This window comes from Fulmarus glacialis, unplaced genomic scaffold (genome assembly GCF_000690835.1).
Source record: "Fulmarus glacialis isolate BGI_N327 unplaced genomic scaffold, ASM69083v1 scaffold338, whole genome shotgun sequence".
In the NCBI taxonomy this organism is placed as follows: domain Eukaryota; kingdom Metazoa; phylum Chordata; class Aves; order Procellariiformes; family Procellariidae; genus Fulmarus; species Fulmarus glacialis.
In genome coordinates, this window is record NW_009228735.1 from 48,061 (window position 1) to 68,174 (window position 20,114).

The window sequence follows — 20,114 nt, forward strand, 5'->3', positions numbered from 1 at the left end:
ATGCAGCTCTTCCACCCACATGGGGACAGACAGCCTTAGGAAGGCTGAGTCCTGCTTCCCTGCTCTGTTTTCTAGGGGGACCTGATTTCACTGGTCAAGCAAAGTGACCTGCCGGTCAGAAAGGTGGAGACCTGGTTCCGGCACCGGCGGGCCCAGGACCGGCCCAGGTTGATGAAGAAGTTCTGTGAGACCAGGTAGGTGGGCCAGCAGAGGCTTTTTGGTGATGGAGACCTCCAACAAGGTCTGTACACCATCAGCATCCCCTGCCCTGTCCTTAGCCCCAAACACAGTCCCAGAGGAGCCCACTGCCAGCTGTGGCTGCGAAAGGAGATTTTGTACCATGAGGCTGGGTCCCACCACTGCATGCACTGGCGACAGAGCCACCATGCAGCTCCACCAGCTTCATCCTTCCTTCCTTTTCACTTTTAACTTTAAAAAGTTAAAGTTGCTTCAAAAGAATCCACTGGCCTTGATGTAGATCAGGTTTAAATCTCAGATGCTGGAGGGATTTTGAGCAGCAACACCATTTGCAAAATGCATCAAACTTCTTTTCAAGATGATCTTGATACGAAATTAAAATTTTAAAATATTCTCAGCATGGATCGTTGGGCATAAAATAAATCCATGAAGTGCAGTTAGTAGGCAGTGCAAGCCATGAACAGAGGGAGGTAAAAACTGAAAAACACCAGAAAGCACGGAAATTTTCATAGCATTCCTTTTCCTCAAGCTACTTGCGCTCTCATATGAAATCTTCCTGCATATGTCAGTCAGAGTGGCGGGAGGAGTCACCAAGTGTCTCGATCAAAAGAATCAGGTTATCTCAGGTTCTCAGCTTGAGGTTTAATGCTGTATGTACACAAAGACCCCCATCAGGTACGAGATCTACTCTCCCTCTCCCTCTGAAAAGTAAATTATTCAGTGCTTGAATCCTGTTATTACACTTTTTAAAAAATATTCTCCTCCTGAAAGCTTGCTCAGTGCTCCACACTGCAGCATTTCTGAGGAAATTAATAAAACCCTCGGTATTCCTGTGCCATCACTGGGGAAAAATTAGGTGCCTTCCACAGGCTGTGGTATATAAGTATTTGCATAGGTGATCTACAAACACCCACATAACAAAAGGAGACAGGCAGAGGCATCTTGGTAGTCATGCTGCATCCTGTTTAATGCTGGTGGAGTATGCCAGGAATTTGGGTAGAGCGTGGATCACAGCAGAGCCTGTGTGGGCTGTGAATACCCTGTTGCCTTAACAGCACATGCATGCATGTGCGAACAGAGCTGAGGTTCTGCAAATCCCTGTCCAAACAAGCATAAGTTCCCCTGTGGGCTTTGCAGTGTCCTGGGCATAGCCTAGGGAGCTATTCCAATTCTGGAGGAAGTCTTAATTCCTTGTTTTTTCTGTTTTAGCTGGAGATTTACATTCTATTTCACCTCATTCTTCTCTGGGCTGGCTCTCCTGTATGATGTAAGTATGTGAGCAGGGTGATGCTGTAGAGTGACACCTTTCAGGGGTTCCTTGTTCATCGCAAATGAGGTCCCACCATTTCAAACAGCCCATCCAAAGATCATGTGTGGCCATGACTATGGGTCCAAAGCCAAAGAAGGACAAATTCAGGGGCATGGAGCAGAACCATCCCCAATCCTGATCCAGCAGAACAATCCCCCTTTCCCTGGTTAGGTGTCAGTGATGTTACCATGGTTTTCTCTTTGTCTTAGATCATTAAGTGATTCCACACTGATACCCACACACAGCCCTTGCATCTCAGCCAAGAGCAGACCCTGGCTGTGGCTGTGGCTGCGGCTGCTGCCCATATTGAGACCCTCTGTGTGACATCCTGTGCATTCACTAATGACAAATGCATTTTGCCAACCACTTTTTCCAAAGCTCAAAGGCGGATTGGGTCTAGCATGGGCATACTGACTTCTTGAAGTACTTCTTCACATGGTCACTATGTGTCGTTAAAAGGCTATGGGTTCTTACTGCTGCCTTCTCTCTGTATAGAAGCCCTGGTTTTGGGACCACACCGTGTGCTGGCTGAGATTTCCACAACAGGTGAGCAGCAAGGACATGGAATCACAGGATAATTCATATTGGAAGGGGGACCAGGAAGTCTCTTGTCCAACCTCCTGTTCGCAGAGCTCAGCTGCGAGATCAGACCAGGTTATCCAGGGCTTTCTCCAGTCTATTTTTGAAAACCTTCAAGGATAGAGACAGCACAATCTCTCTGGGCAACCTATTCCACTGTTTGACTGCCCTCATGATGAAAAAGTTCCTCCTTGCATCCACCTCTCTTGTTTCAACATATGCCTACTGTCACTTATCCTTGCACCATGCACCATGGTGAACAGCTTAGCTCTGTCTTCTCAACAGGCTCCTCATAGGCACTCCTTATGATAGCAGATGGAGAGTCTCTGCCCTGAACAGGCACATCTTCTCAACGAGTTTCTCTGTAACCCAAGCCTGGCTGGAAGCGGCTCTGTGTGTGTGGCCACAAAAGGGACCAGGTGGTCAGGACATCCCTTGAACTCTTGAAGCAGGGATGGAGATGAGAGGTGTCCGACCCGCTACAGAGGGGAGACCCTGGCTCCTCTCTGTCCCTCTGCAGTCTGGCCAGGGCTGGTCCTGGCTTTGGACCAGGCTTCACAGTGCATCGGCAAAGAGTTCAGTCATGGGGAACATGAAAATTTAGGCATGACCAAGCCCTGCTGTCCCAAATGCAAGTTGAATGAAGGGGCTTTGCCTGGGAAGACCCTTCCCCTCTCCTGTCCCCCAGGGCTAGGCAGGGATGTCATGCTGCCTGTCGCTTGTCTCGCAGCCTCTCCTGCCTGCATTGGGCTGGTACTACCTGCTGGAGCTCTCCTTCTACTGCTCGCTGGTGGCCACCCTGCCCTTCGACATGAAGAGGAAGGTGAGTGACAGCAGCACAACCGCAACCCACTAGCTTGGTCAGCCCCCGCCATGAGGGTCTCCCCTCCTGCTGTTAAGCTCCCTGGGGGTGCAAAGGGCAAGGCACACATGCTGCTGTGAAGATCCCTGAGCACATGAGCTCCCTGCAGTTCTCATATCCCACCATTGCACCTTACGTTGGGTCCTGCTCGTGTGCAGCGTGGCCTTCCTGCCTGCTAGGCTGGGGAAGCGCTGGGGGCTAACATGAGGTCCCCACGCCTGGCCAAGGGACAGCTGCTGGGTGGACATGGCATCATGGCCCTTCCCAGCTCTGGTCTCAGGTGTTGCCTGAACCAGAGGGCTGTGTCCTCCTGCTGGGAAGGAGCTGGGCTGTTGTGATGAGGATCCTGTAGATGCATGTGTGGCAGCACGGGATGAGGTGACCTCCTGGGACCCATGGATCCAGCATCCACCATTGCCCTCCCCTCGTTCTGCAGTGGAGACTGCACAGAGCTGTGCAGTTCAACTACACAAGCTGAGGTTCAACCTCAGCTTCATTTGATTGTTTAATTTGACAATCCCATTTCCCTTCAGAGACCTGCAGAAATTCTGTATTAAAATTACCAACGCTGCAATAGTCTTTGCAGACAGGCCAGTTATTGGACACCTGCAATGCTTCCCAGAAGAAGCAGGAACCCACCGCCTGGCAGTGATCCTCCCTGGGCCAGAGCCAGAGCTGTCCTTCCCGATCCCTCCACAGAGCACTCAGGAGTCATTTTCTCATACCTCAAAGAATTGCCTTTTTGCATGTACAGATTTGTCCATGCAGGCATGAACCACCCAGGAAGGTCCTCTCTTTACATGAGGCATGTGAGAAGGCATATTCCCCAGCTGTAGTATCTCCAGTCCATCTCCATTTGTCCCTCTCCATGGGCAGCACAGGAAGGTTGAAGAGCTGCCTCTGATATGGCTAGTGGATAGCAATTGCCCCAGGCCAAGGGCAATCTACTGTCATCACAAAAAGCTCTTAAATATACAGTGGCGGGGTCTGGGAGGAAAATATGGGGTGTTAAGAAAGGAACTTTGTAAGGGCAGATTGATTCCTGGAAAATTTACAAAATCTGTCTTCTAGCGTGTTTGCACCTATATGTACCTCACTGGTAGTTATCTGGGTTTCCATAAACTGGGCATAAAGATGTTAATTCTTCTTGGGATTGTGCAGGACCTCAGAAAGCTGTAGCACGGTGGGGAGCACTGATGCTTTGTCGAGGTGTTTGACATGTCCTCATGAGGCAGCAGCATCCAGGAACAGGACTGACACACAATTCTCTCTTCTTATGCCAGGACTTTAAGGAACAGATCATCCACCACATCGCCACCATCACTCTGATCTTTGTCTCCTACTGTGCCAATCTTATACGGTTTGGGATGATAGTCATGCTGGTCCATGATGCCTCCGATTATATTTTAGAGGTGAGTTACCCTCACCCGGAAATGCAGATCTGTGCTCATGTCTGTGGGTAGCACTGGGAACTGTGTGCCTTACTACACATGACACGTGTGGATGCGGTGGCCCACACAATACTGTATTATATGTGTACTATAGTGCCAGTGCATTTAGGAAGTATCAGATTTACTGCTCTTGGGGAAAAGTAAGCAAGTGCACAGGGACTGGGACCCATCCCCACAAGCCTGGTAACCCTTGCAGGACATGGGAAATCCCTCAGCCTCCTAGAAGGAGAACACAGGCACACAGGACATATGGCAATTTGTCTCTCTACAGCTTGCCAAGATGCTCCATTACATGAAATGGAAGCGGGTCTGTGAAGCAGTCTTTATTGTTTTCGCTGTGGTTTTCATCATCTCCCGGCTTGTCTTTTTCCCGTTAATGTGAGTTACATTTTAATGTTCTCTGAACATGGGTGTTATGCACTATTTATGCTTCTGGAGAGATGACCCTCTGTGCCGAGGGGAAGAAAAGTAGGGAACAGGACACTACAGGTAAGCTCAAAGATTAATCCAACTGGAACTGAGGAACCCAAGAAAAAAACCCCAGGGTTTTAACTATAATAATTAATTAATTAACTAAATTAATCTAGAGCCACAGCCTCTGCCCTTCCATTCCCATGCTCTCGCCGTCTCTCCTAGGCGGGGACTGTCTCTCACCTGGGGCTCTCTCTCATGCTGTGATGAGATGCTTACATGCAGCCACAGCAGCTGACTTCTCATGAACTATTGTGGCACTGGGAATGTTTTAGGACTGTCTTTCTCCATCCTCCTAAAGCCATCCCCACCACAGTCTGAGGTTAATCCTTCTTCTCCTCTACTCCTGCTCAAGACCTTCCCAGTGTGTAGGAAGTGGCCTCCTTCTGTTGCAAACACTGGTTCCTACAAGAGAAACCTAACCTAACACTGGTTAGAATTTCCTAAGAATTTCTTAGCAGACTAAGAAAGGCGTGCTCAAAGCTCTATTAAGATAAAATTAATATAGAAACAATGGCGTAGTAATTTAAGGTGACCCACCAGCTATTTGAAATAAAACAAGAAAATCATGAGTACAAGCTAAGGATTCAGGAGGTAGGATACTTGACATGCTGGGAGGGTATTAGCATAATACCTCCAGAAGCCACACACAGACACCCGTCTTGGAGAATGGCTTTTGCCTACACATATCTGACTACACTCCCAGCCTTTAACTATGCTGAAATTGTTCCCCTTTCTTTACCACTGCCAAGTCGCCTGGAAAAGCAGATCCCAGTTAACTTCCCAGAAACTCATTCCACAACACTTGCATTATAGTCTAAGCTTTCTGTTTTCTTTGAAAACCAAACATTTAATTTATTACACCCAGAAGAATTTTTAAAATGGGACATGTTATATACACATAGGGACAAGTCTGCATGGTGTCCTCTTCTCCTGCCCTGGCTCCATATCAGCACTGAAAATGCTGAGTTTTGAATTTTGGTCCTGCTGCCATCTAGTTTGGATGCCTGTGAGGCTGACTTTGCATAACAAGTCCCAGATTCTGGTGATGAAATGGCTCCCTTAGAGAGAAAAGCAATAAAAGCTTGAGGCAACTTTCCTGAGAAAGAAACTAGAATTACCATGACTTCAGTTGTCTCCACTGCAAAAAGTCAAGCCCCAGTATCTCAACCTGCTGTATCATAGCCTAAGGACAAAGATAACAGATGTCCCAAATCAGACCAAGGGTCCATCTAGATCAGCACCTGTCTGCATCAGCAGCAAGCAGCAGATGTCTAGGAAGACAAGAGCAGAGCAAATACACACTATATCCAACAACGTTTCCCAGCTTCCAACATGTCTTAGATTTCATGTCTTAGATAACTTGAGGAGGAGGACACATACTAGCATTTGTCATTTCTCTCCTGCGCTGAACTGCTCTCTGTTCTGTCTGCTCTCCATTTCCAAACCAGTGCTTTCCTCCCTTCTGACCCCGTCACTGATGATACAGTTTCTGTGACTTCTGCCAAAAATAATGCCCTGCCCAACTGCTCATCTGTACCCTCAACTCTTCCCTAACATTAAAAATTCATTTATAATCTTTTTATTTAAGTGCCAGTGGCCAGGTCCCCTTATGGTTTAATTTTTTTCCATTGCTCCTCCCCAGACTTATTTTAGGAGAAATGCTGCCGGTTCCTGCTTGTTCTGGGAAGCATTGCAGGTTTCCAATAACCAACCTGTCTGCAAAGAGTATGACATTGTTGGTGATTTTAATACAGTTTCTGCAGGTCCTTGGGACCTGGGACATGCTTTGCAAGAGCTGGGCAGAGCATGAAGCCTGATGGTGCAGTCCTAGCACAGCTCTGCTCTGCCCTGGAGACACATGAGCCAAGTAGCTGTCCAGAAAGACACTTGAACCTTGTAAGTGTGAAGGTACTTGGCCTGCTTTAGTCTTGTGTCTTCTGATTTGTTCTCCCTCTCTCTTTCCCACAGCACATACTATTACTTTGTGACAAAATTTCAGTTGTTTCTCATAACCTGTCTGATAAACACTTTCCTGATGATCCTGCAATTGTTACACATTTTCTGGTCCTATCTAATCATCCACATGATCTTCGGTGTCATCCTCCATGGTGCGGTATGAAAAATCTTTGTCTTCTCTGTGCTACCACTACTCATGAAAGACCATGAGATCCAGGGTGACTCCTGCATGTCTGCAGGGAAGGGGTGGGAGAAATGGGACTGCCCAATAAACAGCCTGAGAGCTTCTTAAGTCACGTGGTGGGAGTTGTGTGGATACCTTTGCTCACGGAGATCAGAGCAGCAGTTCACTTGTAGTTTGCAGCTGTATCTTAGTGACATGGGAGCCATCCACAGTCCTTTCTCCTCACTGCCTAACAGCTTCTCGGTATGTAGTTTGGGAGAATAGGAACCTGTTGGTATGTCCAAAGTAGAGTAAGGAAGGAGCAATCAGGTAAGCCTGGTAGATAGCACACTGTGTATTCGCACCTCTGAGTTTTGGGTGCACTCCACAGGCTTTTGATGCATGCCAGGGATCATTGGAAGAAACCTTGTCGTCAGAGACACCAGTTCCCTGGCCTGCCTTGCTAATGTAAGCAGATGGCATCGTAGTAGCCTCTGAGTAGATTTCTGAAGGCTTTGGGGATCCATGGCCAGGAAAAAACCCACTGCGGCGTTGGTGTTATGCCTTCAGCTTACCTTGAACTACCCCTTCATTGAAGCTAAATTAAAAGAAAAAACAGTTTTTCTGGAGGAAATGATGCAGCATACTCTCACCAAGTTTGTAGATGATTACAAAATGAGGAGACCAGTCCATATGCTCATTGGACAAATAAGTGTTGACTTTCAGAGCTTCGACAGTAATAAACTGCACAGGAAAATATGCAGAATAACTACATGTAGAATAAATACTAACTTATTTTCAGAAGGTCACATTACAAAAACATTATTAGGGTGACAAAAAAAGCATTCAAAAGTTAGGTGAAACCGTAACAAAGTCAACCTTTGGCAGTTTAAGTCAACTTCCCACTGCAGGGACAATTGCAACACTGGCTTTAAGGACATGATCACGCCTGTTATTTTTATTTTAGCTGTCAGGTTAACACACCAGTGCTGTGAACGAAAACAGGACTAGTCCCTTCCAATATATACCATGATACAGGTTTTACAGCTCATTTAAATTGTCTTTCTTTCCCACAGAAAAGAAAAGATGCCAGAAGTGACACCGAGGAAAGTGACAGGAGCGAAGCAGAGGATCTGGCAAATAACAGAGAATAACGCAGGTCTCACTGCAGAACACCAAGAGCCGGGCAGACTCTTAAAAGCAGCGCAGCTGAATAGGACCTGGGGGGGGGCCAGACAGGCTGACAGATGGCTTCACAGCAGGCTGCCTGAGGCATCATCCAATGTCTAGAAGGAAGTTAATTTCATCGTAGCTTTTACAGGCAGTTAAGTCACTTTAGGAGATGTTTTCTTCACTTCTCCTGCTGGGACCATTCTTTTACTACTACTCTATGATAATTTATCCAGGGAAAAAAAGGTCTACCAGCCAAAGTCTCACGGTAAACAGGAGAAGAGGGGTTGAACAAGCTGCTGAAGTTATGACACCTAACTGTGGTTATCTCAAAACCTTCCCATAGGTTCATGAGATAATAAATCACAACTGCTGAAGATTTAATTGACTTGCAATTTCAGAAGATACTGGCAGTCATTGCCAGCCACCTCATGAAAGGACTTGCATGTGAAAGACACTAGCTTAAGTGGCAAATAAGTTTTCAGTTGTATAGTATAAAATGGTCAGGCTTTGGGGAAGGATAAACCATTTCTGCAAATAAGCCAATACAATACAAGCTGTGTTTGCTATATGAATTATACAAAATAGCTCATGTGTCTAAAAGATTTTGCTAACTGAGTATCTACTCAGAGAGAAGGCTCCTAAAATTGAAAGCAACTGAAACTCTTCCAAAAGCAGACTTTTCCACCAGAAATTATAATTTAGTCTAAATGGAAACTTTCCATAGGGATGTATTCATTTTGTTGAGGTTTCATGTTCAAAATTGGAAAGTAAGTGTTACAATACTGACATTTTAATGGGATAGTTTAGGGGTTGGATGACTTTTTACCTTGTAATATATTCTATCTGATGTAATTTTCAGAATATGTAGTAGAACATAAAATTTAAAGTCAATATAAAAATGAATTACACCTAAAGAGTCTGTTTTACCTAGATTTTGCACGATGCAGAAGTTTTTTAGAATATCAGATCTTATGTCAGTAGGGAAATCTTTTTAGAAACTTGCTGGAGGTCTGACATCACTGCTAACTCAAAGGTTCAGAAAATGCAAAGGACAGATAAATCTACATATACATATATATGTCCATAAACAATATACAGAAACCTGCAAATACTGTCTTTAAAACATGTTTTCTAGTCAGGCTTTAAGTATGCTTCCAAGGGGTCTGACACATTTTACACAAATACTAGGGGAAACTGTTTCTGAGAAATGCAAAGAGGTGGAGAATGAAGGCTGGTGTAACTACAATACACTGCTGTGAAGAACCATGGTCCATCTCCCACATCTGACCTATGCAAGGCAAAATATAAATAAAGTCAGGAAAGATGTGCGAGAGAAAGGCAGAAGGAACTGAGCCAGCATTCCCTTGAAGGATTTTGACATTCAGATCTGCAGGAAGCAATGCTGAAAGGCAGTCAACTACCTATCTCTGTGGTACGCTGGCCTTGAGAAGGATGTTGCCTAGCCCTGTCTAGCTGTACTTTGCTGGGAGTGCAAGACCCTTCATTAGAATACCTGTTGGGTGTAGGGGTTCGCCCAGGAATTATTTCACCCTGTCCATCAAGGATGCCGCTTTCTTTTAAAGCCCCAAATGATACACAAGAATCTCAGCTTTTAAAAGACTTATATAGCTTCAGGGCACAAGAGTACCACTGGCCATCTGACTCAAAGAACCTTCCATTGCTGCCAGCCTCATCACGGGGGAAGCATCAACTCTGCTCTCAGCTCATGGAGCTGGCAATGCCACAGCCTGGCTGGAGGCTGATAGATGGACTAGAGCCAAGGAGTGGAAGCCAGCCTGGATTGAGAGGGCTCCACATTTGCAGACCTGGATAGAGTAGCTCCTGCCATCTTGACATAGTTCTCACTGGTAGGGTTGCTTTAAACCAACACCTCTCGGTTTTTAAGGCCTCCCCCATTCTCCAGAGATGATAATCATTCAGCTCAGGAACTCTCTTAAGTACATTTTCCTTTCAGTGTTGCTGCGTCACATCAAAGAACAGACTCTGCTAACACAGATGACAGCAACGCTTGCAGTGCAGCCTTCCAGGTCGGTACTGTTGCACTCTCCCCTTCTCGTCCAGTCAAGCAGACTCACGTGGCAGCCATTCTCTCAGCTGGTCCATCCTCAGGAGCCCTGAGCACCCTTGGAGATCTATCCCCTATTGCTTTGCTAAGTCCATAGTCCTGCCCATCACACCCTCTTCCTCATATGCAGTCTTTAATTAAGGCCACATGCAGGTCCCTGCTCCTTGTACCCTCTTTTCAGTGCTTTGGGATGGGGATTTTTATTCTGGGTCTGTACAGCAATAAACCCAAAGGGGACTAAGGAAACTGAAGCAAGACTCTTAAATGCCCCAGTTTGCAAATGGTTATCATCACATACCTGAACGCATAAATCCAGAAAGCCTCCCTTCTTCTGTGGTGCTCTCCAGCCTGGAATAAAGGTAATTTTAGCCATAATTACATAACCTGGGAAACCTGCTTATTTCAGGCTAAAATGATACTGATACTGGGTATGGCTTGACTGCAGTGGGTGGTTGTGGGGGTTTTTTGGGCTTTTTTTTTTTTTTTTCACTTTCTAAGTGGAGATTATTGTTTCCAGAGTTAGAAAAATTCCTTTGAATTTGATTTATTATTTTACTCCTACAATATTTTTTAACACTGATGCACTGACTTTCCTGTCTCTCCCAGCTGTTCAAAGGACAGAGAGCCACCGAGGTTAAAGGTCAGAGCACCCCTTTATTTAGCATCAACCCTGAGGAGTTCATGTACCACAACAATGCTGACCACTACTTCCAATAATGACCTGCAACCTTTGTGTAGACACAAAGGTTTCACTGGCTTTTGCTTCAAGTTCATTTGCCAGATAGAAAAAAAGACAAAGTTACCAAGGAACAGATCTATTTTCAAAATTAGAAATTTCACAGACCAAACTTGACACAATCTAACTCCCATCAGCTGTAAAGCACATGACTTTTTCTTTTTGGTTATGCTGGATCTGGCATCGCTCATGCCCATGTATCAAATCTTCGCACAGAGACACACCCATGAATAGGAAGGGGGCAAGGGAGTTTGTTATCTATGACTTGGCACATATCAACGTAGGGATCAAAGAGGACTACAACAGGCAGGGCACTGTTCCCCTTCCTCTGTCCGAGGAGATAAATTCGTCCATTCACAGTGCTGCATCCCATGAAGAACTTCTGGGTCAAGCATTCCTCATCCACCTGGGTCCATTCATCTGTCTCCACATCAAATCGAAAAGCTCCCCCTCCTATGGTGTACAGAGCACCATTCAGTGATGTGATGCAGAGGTCATACCTGGGAGAGAAGAAACCCTTGATCAGAATCAATAGAAAGATCTAGCCCCTGAAATATTCAGTGCAACTTGATCCTCATATCAAGTGTCCCATTTAAACAGAGAATCACAGAAGTGTTGGTGGGACAGGACTTCTGGATTTCTCCAGTCCAACCTCTTCTTGGAGCAGGACCAACACTAGAACCTTTTTTCTCCTGCCAGGTCCCAGAAGATTATTTCTTACCTTGGAAGCGGGGAGAATGAGATGACATCCCAGATGTCCGTCTCTGTGTTCAGCCTTTGCACTCCATCATATATGTGTCCATTTTTATCCAGGCCACAGACAACATAGATCCTGGTTCCCACACTGACCGCATCTCCTCTCTCCACAGGTTGAGCCATAGGACTCATGCTTTCCCACTCTGACTCCATCAAAGCCATGCGCTCCACTGCTGGGATTATCCCTTCATCTGTGCTCCCTCCAAGTACATACAAGTAGAGCCCTGCTCCTACTGCACAATGGCTATTGCGGGACTTCTTCATGGCAGGCCCTTCCAGCCAACTATTGTCCAAGCAATTGTAGATAAGCACCCAATCCACACTATGCCACACAAACTCATCCCGGAAATATCCTCCTGTCACAAAAAGGAAGCTCCCTGGAAAGACAGCAGAGAAAAGTATCAGTTACAGGAAAGCTAAAAATTGCTCCTGAGAACTAGGGTTCTCATTTCTCCCTGGGCTGTACCAATGAGGTGCAAAATGAGCAGAGAAAATCACTGCTCTTTGTATCAGTTTGCAGTATTTGATTCCTAATCTGCACAGATATGCTGGGCCTACAGGATGCAGTAAGTCCTTCCAAGTCTGCTCCCACTCTTGAACAGAATCACAGAAACACTGGTTGGAAAGAACCTCTGGGAATCTCATGTCCAAACTCCCACTTGAAATGGGACTATCACCAACACCAAGGGAAGCCATGGTATTGAGCTGTCTTGAAAGTCTCCAAGCATGAAGATTTCACAACATTCATGGTAAGTTTTACTTAATGGCAACTATAAATCAGAAGTCACCATCTGTCAAAACCACCATGAAAGAGAAGGCCAAAAAAAAAAAAAAATGCTACTTAAAATGAAGTCATTAGACTCACTCCAGATAAAGCTAATGTAAGGAGTTTAATAGTTTCTGCTATATGAAAAGAAATATTCAGCTTTGCCTAACATTCTCCCAGGACTAAGGAAAACAAAACCATTCTTTGAATGAATATAAACACAAATATGAATGAGGTTTTAGCAACGCTGAACAATGCAGTTTTACAGAAGCAGCTGAAATTCCTGCATTTGTGTCTCTAAGCCTCAACTTCTGTTTGCATTTGCTCAGTTCCACTTCTCTGTAAGTTACCTACTGCTGCCATTGCATATTGGGTGAGGTTCCTGCGCTGCAATGGAGAACAGGCTTGCCAGTTCCCTGTTTTAGGTTGAAAGAGAAATAATTCTTGCTGTTCCTTGTCATGCTTTCCTCCCAGGACATATAAGGTGTCATAGCTCCGACCAGCGTAAGGACGCAGTTCCGTATTTTGCCAGCTGAGTGGAGGACAGCTGTCTAGCTTCTTTATTAATCTGGAAAAGGTATCTGTCTCTCCAGGGCGCTTGCTGCGTTTCACCAAGATATTGAGGAAGGATAAACTCAGAAAAGTGACCCTGACTTCGCCCACCAAATCTATAAAGTCTTCCTCTCTCGTTGCCGGGTCCTCCATTATCCACCTCATAATACTGTCAAAAACCACATCTTCTCGCGGAACGAAGAGATCATCACTTTTTAGGAGCTGCATCAGCATTTCTTTGGGCAGTGCCTTAAACTCTTCCTGGCACATCACATCCCCCCAGTGAGTGAGAGCCACATTCATAGCAGTCACATACAGCTCTATAAAGGCAAATTGCTGTGAGTAGATCATCAGGCCCAGGCAGTTGGAAACATGCAGCTCTCTCTCCAAAAATTTCTTACACAACAGTTTCACCCTGTCAAACTGAAAAAAATCAGCTGTTTCCAGTAAGCCAGTCACATTTTCTTGACCTATAAGCACTTGGGCTGTGCGAGTGAACTCAAGTAGCGCCTGAAAAGGCACTGCATCAATCCCTCTGATCACTATATGGTGTTCAGAGCTCTCTCTTGCCCCGCCAAAAAACATGGCTTCAAAATAACGACTGTGTACTGAAAGTACCCTACGGCTGACCTGAAAGAGTCTCTCTCCAACCTCAAGAATTGTGTCTGCAATCATTTCTGTCTGAGATCCCAGCTCCTCTGGTTCTTGTGCAGGCTCCATGCGTGCTGACTGCCAGGCAGTTAAAATTAACTCAGCCCTTACGCAGCCTTTACTCATGTGAGGTCTCTGGAAACATTATCCCCCTTGCTAGGATAAATACAAGATAAGCCAATCTTGTCCTAAAAATAGAATGTTTTCTACCCTCCTGCTTTGCTCTTCAGTCTTTCCTGGTGCTTTCAGAGCAGCAATAGCAGGAGAGCTGTATAACCAAAAAAATACAGATTTAATTGGCATCTACCTTAGCCAGGTAAGACCACAGTGAATCAGGGGAGCTGTTAGCCAGGCAAAAATCCTGGACTATGAGGAGAGAGGAGAAACAACCAAAACCTTCCAAAGCACTGACTAAATATGAAGAAGTTGTAGAAGAATATTGAACCCATTTGGAAAAAAGTAGCCATTACAATACTTTTCACTTCTGCAAATCAAAAACATAGGAAAGCTTGAGACTTCCTGGGAAAAAACAGATTTCCCCAAAGCCACATCCTTCATCAGTTCAAGTTTAATATCAAATTCCAGGTTGCCTGCAGTATTCAGTATATATTTAACTTTATACTGTAGTAAGAGATGGGGGGAAAGAATGAGCCCCCATTCAAACCCAGATGGCTGTCACATATTTGGTCATCCTCAATCTCAATGCATTAAATAAATACAGTCATAGTACAAGGAACAGCTCACTGATTCCACACAGTGAATTTTTCCAAAGTGTTTAGACCAAGTTATTAAGTGGAGAGATTTGCATAGTGACCTTGAACTAGTGCCCCTTATCCCAAAGAGCCCATTCCCAGCAAGATTCAGTCCCATTTCTCAGTGGAGCAGCAAGCAAAATAGTGCTACCTGGATCAAGAAAACCTTTTTTCCCTAGAGGTTCCCTCCTGCATTTCTGGAAGAGGCTCCTGAAAAACTGCGGTTACAAATGGTTTATAAGGAGTCACACTTAGGAATTAATCCAATTTAAAAAGCATATACACATTTAAAATTCAGTTATCATTTTCATGTTCTTATTTTCAGGTACTTGACTCCCAAATATAACCCAGAAGTCTGCACTGCAGAGAAGGACAGCCATGTATCTTGCAATGAAGACTGAGCAACCTATTAACTTAGCAGGAAATGCTAGGAACATGCCCCTCTCCAGAGTTTATGCACTTGACACGTCTTCAGGCAGATCTCTCTGTACCCTCTGCATCTAGAGCCTGGAATCCACTCAAGAGAGCTTCAGCAGGTCTGTTTCTGATGCTACACTCAGAAACAAGAGAGTGCAGAGATGGTGCAGCTTGTTATTGGTATCAACAACCATCAGTCTCTCTCCCACCTAAGGGACAGTTCAACATTGCTGATGGTGAGCAAATTCTGCTCCAAACACTCTAAATAAAGGAATGTCTTTTGAATTGTGCAATTGCATGAAGAACAAGTTTTCTAGTGTTAGAAACAAATTATGCTGGAAGGAGCATGACTCTAGAGACAGCTCTGTGAAACATTTAAAGAATGAACCCCTAGGAGATTAAAATCCAGAAGCACTCAAGTTTACACAGGCACCATGCCACATGAGACAACTGGTCCCTAGTTTCATAGCCTGCTGGAAAAGTCAGGTACATTGAACTGGAATTTATTTACTTCAAGTTCCCATCCATTTCAGAGCTGACCCAGAAAAGGCTATGAATGGCAGTACGGTGCTGTTGCCAAAATGAACAGCCAATACAACCTGTCCTTAGCATGTTTTCTTGACAACCTCTGGGAACAAGACTGCTGCTGCCACCAAAACAATTTACTCTGCCACAGTCTCCTCATAAAGGGTCCTCAGAAAAAGCAGGTGACAGAAGCAGGTTACATACAGCCTACAGGCACATATCCTCTACTAGACGGTCTTTAAAATGCCTAAAAGAAATACACAATCCTCAGAAAAGGGACCAGATGCTGTCAGTCATTTCTCATTGATTTCCTGTCTTAGAGTGGAGCACAGCTTCTGATCTGGTCCCTCCTGATTTTGCTGTGTTTACACACCTCCTGAATAAATTTTATTTAGATTTACAGCTGTGGAGAACTGCAACGTCAGCTGTAGAGCACTTTTTCAGACTAAAAACCAGACTTTCAGGAACAGATTTATTTGTATTTATTCAGTCAAAAATCCTCAAATCTTGCTATTTCTGCAGTATAAAAGAAATAAAAATGTTTACTTACAAATCAAGTTATAACAAGCAGAACCACAAGCAGATAGCTACAATATAAAAATATGCAGTATTTCCAGACACTGCCTACAACTGAACATTAGGATCTTAAATATTCTTCCCCTAAAATTCCAAGTATCAAATAGAGACTTCTGTAAGGTTCATGTCACTCAGCCAAGAATCATCCTAGAAGTTAGTCCAATCCTTCTGTAGAAATGTGGGAGCCTTCTGATGCATAGATCACAGCCCACAAGGTCTGGAAAAAGTGCTAGAGAAGATCATCTTAGCTACATAGCTTGTACAGGTGATGACAAGGTACTATACAAGGAAAGTAATTTTCCTGCATGTGCTGGAGCAAGCAGGCAAAAGAGACTGAACTCAACAGCAGGAAGACTACAACACAATGCTTCCCAGCTGACTACTGACATCTAAGATGAAGAAAAATATGTTCCAATGTATTGTGGCTTTAGATTAATTTAGATTAAATACATTTTTAATGTATTTAAAAATGTAAATAATATAACCAATATTCAGGGCATTCTTTACTAATTTTATGTGGTTGTTTCAAAACTCACAAGATCAAGAAGGTCTCAGACAATTCCATGACAATATATTCTCTCCTAATATATCACGTTCAGCTAATATGTCAGCTCTAAACAATGTAGTTACACATTTATTGGGGGGGGGAAGAGGGGGAAATCAGAACTTACTTCTTACACACCATGCCCCATCCTCTCATCATTTATGAAAAGCCACAAAAATAAAAGTTGACCATTCTTTCACACTAACAAATACACATTCAAACTCCTCCCCCCAAACAGGAAGCTTCTCACACAATGATAGTTTTGTCCGATGATTGCACCCTTGAAGTCTTCAGAGACAATCCAAAGAAAGCATTAGCCATCTTGCTGCTGAATGAAAGGGTTTGGAATAGCTTCCATTCCATCCTGTGGACAAATAAGAACCACAGAAGTCCCTCTGCAGACCACAAGTCCCAGCTGACGTGTGTCTTCTGTTAATTTGTATTGATCATCTGGATCTGAAAAGCAGAGCTTCACAGTTACAATGGCAACACAAGGAAAAGAAACCAAATTCCATCAACTTCAAAAGGCACAGACATACTGTTTTTTTTCCAAGCGTCTCTGCATTGTTTTGTTGAACACATGGACTATAATAAAGTGATGCAACAGTAATATCTGATGTCTTCAAGACGTTACTGATTCACTAATTTTCAAAATAGCACATGCCACAGTAAGCAATAAAGAATTTTGCTTTGTATGCAAAGCAGAACACATATCTTTTAAAGAATTCAAAGGCCCTTTCATTCATCTAACCAAACCCATACATACAAGTGATTAAAGAAGCTCCTGACCCCATTTCAAATGCCATTATAGACAAACATTTTGGGATCAATGCAAATCAGAAAGAGACTCTGACTTCAGAATGCACTAAGTACAGAATGCACTGGTCCCTTCCCAGACCAAGCCAAACAAGGCTGTGGATGGGGACAGACAGACAAACACTTAACACAGCAATAGCCAATTCTATCCTCCTTGAGATGTCAATATATTTGATAAAATTGCACTACACTCATCTTTTAAAACTCCCTTCTAAGAGCAAAATTAAAGCTTCAGGTGCTTCCTTGTAAGCAGGCAAGAGAAAACTCTTCAAAAACGCTGTGCTATCATATGATGAATTTTGTTTCAGAGGGGAGAAAGGGAAATGGTAGTATTTATCCTTGGATGGGAAAAAGAAACAAAAAATAAGAAAAAACCCTACAGCTCTATTAGCTCTAAGAAGCTATAGAAGGCTTTAGTTCCACAGAAATGCAAAAATTGCATTTACAGCAGAGTTTAAGACAGTAAGATACGAGTTCTTGCTGAGATGCTTTTCCTGCTTTGAGCAAACCGGCAACCCTCCAGCAGTAAAAACAAAGGCAAAGGCAATTGCCTTATCTGAAGAGACACACACTACTTTATTCAAGTTTTAGAGGACAAGAGCACCAAATGAGTTATAGAGGAGCTCAAGCAAGGACTACCAAGAATGTTCGACCACAGGGAATGTGCTTAATCTAACTTCTGTTACCTTATCCCTTTCTTTACAACTTAGTTAACTATCACGAACATGTCTCAGTTCGGATGATGTCAACCTGCAGTTTCTGGTTATTCATTCACAGAGCTGTAAGGTGTCTGTTAAGAAAATTATTCTTGGCGGGGGCGGGGGGAGGACGGGAAGCTTTCTACACAGATAGCATATTACTTACCTCGCATATATTCAATGGTACCATCAAGCACAAGGTTCAGAAGAGGGTCAAATCCTTTCAAGACACCACTTGCTATTGAAGACCACACACAAAACAATGATTAGAGGTATACAAACCCAGGTATAGAGCAACACAAGACTGCATGAAGGACACATTCAGCTCTCCAGCTCTGTTCCCTCCTTCAAGCAAGGCTACCAAGCAAATAAGCCCAGAGATATTAAACAGTGCCCTCTTTATCTAAGTGCAAATGCACGAGAACCCGGTTTGTGTTGTGCCAACTGAAACTTACAGGCTTTTCAACCAATTCTTCAAAATGTTCTTCAAAACACTAACATTTTTGTTTTCAGCCAGTTTCAGGGGCATTTTAAGAATACTTCAGCATCACAAATCAATACAAGTCATACCACAAAAAAACCCAAACCCAACCCCAAAACCAAATAAATACCCTTAGCGAAGGGGTATGTCAAAAAAAAAGAGGGAAGACTGTACTATTTTGAAGTGTTTTCCTCAGAAAACCATCCTCCAGGTGCCCTCCTGGAACATTATTTCTTTAGCATAAGCACTGCCTTCATAGGAATGCACTGCAGACAGACATGCACTTTGTCCTAAAACAGAACATGATTCCACACAACTGCTCACTAAATAAATCGCAAAACTACACCGAATGACGTCCCAGTTTGAAAAATACTTGTTGATTACCAGCATTACTATCATTGCTAACAGCCCAAATCAAAGAAGAGACTCTTACAATCCCAGGTGTTATATGAAGATCATAAAGGAATTTGGTGTGAATTTTGAGAAGAAAACCTAAACCAATAGATTCAATGGAATTGTCAACTGCCCAAAAACTATCCCCCCAAAAAAAAAACCCAAACCCCACATTTATCAGTAAGGAGTCCAAGCAACTTCCAAAACATTGTAAGCATCAGGTCCCAGTGGAGTGTTGAGATTTTTAAAAGCAAACCGAGTTTGCTTTAGCAAAAGCATCTGCCGAGCATCTCCCACGCAGCTATTAACTTTCAGACAAACAAGTAGTCTGCAGGTGGCACTATCAGCTGTATCGGGATGGAGAGCTATAAACACGGCAAGGGAGCAAGTAAGGGGGGGAAACGACGTAAAAGCCTCGGAAAGTGATGAAAAGACATGGTGAAATATATTGAAACGATCTATAAACTCCAGGCACACTTAGCACGTTAAGAGATGAAAGGGATGACAGGTGTATTCATTGTAAATGTTTCTTTGCTGCCTTAAGTGCACCCTTGCAATGTCAAAAAAACAACCAAAAGAAACAAGACAGTTGAAGACAACTAATAAAAGATGAAAGAAAGGTGCACGGATGAAACACAAAGATAAAACTGCAGCCAGAGGATTAATGGAAAAGTTAAAGGAGATAAGCTTCACACCAGTAACAGCAAACAGTAACAAATAAAAGCACCCGCTACTCATCGTCTCTCACTGAAAGAAAGCAACGTGACCACACAGGAGACAAAAGCCGACAAACAAAGAGCGAGGAAAAACGCCAAAATGCAAAGTAAGTTTCATGCTGCAGAGGCACATGTCTCATCCCCGGCCCGGGGCCGACCGCTGGCTCACCTTCTCTCCCACCCTGGAATTTCACTCGGATTGTTTTGTCGATGTATTTGGAGAGGTCCAAAATACTCTCCTTCTTCTTCTTCTCCTTATCCTAAAGGAGAGGAGCAAAGGCAATCTGAATTAAAAAGAACCCTCCCCTGCCCCGCCCTTCCCCCCAGTTACATATATACTCCATAACACTTCCTTTTATAACGCTGTTTGTAATACGGCTACGGAAACCGCCCCAAGGCAGAGCTCCACGCGAAGGAAGAGCAAGAAGACAGGGCTGACTAGCGCGGCGGCGGGTCGGCACCACGGGACGGGCGGGCCCGCGCA

The 20,114-nt window shown here is 44.0% G+C and overlaps 3 protein-coding genes across 3 annotated transcripts in view; 1 reads left to right on the forward strand and 2 right to left on the reverse strand.

The window, feature by feature from the left end:
• Nucleotides 1-8,146, forward strand: part of LOC104080984 (ceramide synthase 4-like) — a 12,613-nt gene extending 4,467 nt beyond the window's left edge. Inside the window, exons 3-10 of the mRNA XM_009583560.1 lie at nucleotides 76-194; nucleotides 1,408-1,465; nucleotides 2,003-2,053; nucleotides 2,817-2,909; nucleotides 4,232-4,360; nucleotides 4,671-4,777; nucleotides 6,842-6,986; nucleotides 8,069-8,146. Of these exons, the coding sequence (XP_009581855.1) occupies nucleotides 76-194; nucleotides 1,408-1,465; nucleotides 2,003-2,053; nucleotides 2,817-2,909; nucleotides 4,232-4,360; nucleotides 4,671-4,777; nucleotides 6,842-6,986; nucleotides 8,069-8,146 (780 nt within the window). The remainder of the gene's footprint in view (nucleotides 1-75; nucleotides 195-1,407; nucleotides 1,466-2,002; nucleotides 2,054-2,816; nucleotides 2,910-4,231; nucleotides 4,361-4,670; nucleotides 4,778-6,841; nucleotides 6,987-8,068) is intronic.
• Nucleotides 8,147-11,174: 3,028 nt separating this feature from the next.
• Nucleotides 11,175-13,838, reverse strand: LOC104080983 (kelch-like protein 24). The gene is made up of 3 exons (XM_009583559.1): nucleotides 12,860-13,838; nucleotides 11,709-12,120; nucleotides 11,175-11,487 (listed from the first exon to the last, which is right to left on the reverse strand). The coding sequence occupies exons 1-3, from the start codon at nucleotides 13,836-13,838 to the stop codon at nucleotides 11,175-11,177; spliced, it is 1,704 nt and encodes a 567-aa protein (XP_009581854.1).
• A 2,487-nt stretch (nucleotides 13,839-16,325) lies between these two features.
• LSM7 (LSM7 homolog, U6 small nuclear RNA associated (S. cerevisiae)) lies at nucleotides 16,326-19,890 on the reverse strand (the record flags this gene model as incomplete). Its single annotated transcript, XM_009583561.1, has 3 exons — nucleotides 16,326-16,982; nucleotides 18,207-18,278; nucleotides 19,800-19,890. Coding segments are annotated over 3 exons (306 nt in total), but the record flags the coding sequence as incomplete, so codon positions are not given.
• Between the last annotated feature and the right edge of the window lie 224 nt (nucleotides 19,891-20,114).

Coding starts and splice junctions, on each gene's coding strand:
- LOC104080983 (XM_009583559.1), bottom strand. CDS start 13,838: ATGAGTAAAGGCTGCGTAAGGGCTGAGTTAATTTTAACTGCCTGGCAG. Junction 12,121..12,859: donor ATATGCAATGGCAGCAGTAG/GTAACTTACAGA, acceptor CTGTCTTTCCAG/GGAGCTTCCTTTTTGTGACA. Junction 11,488..11,708: donor TCATTCTCCCCGCTTCCAAG/GTAAGAAATAAT, acceptor CTTCTCTCCCAG/GTATGACCTCTGCATCACAT.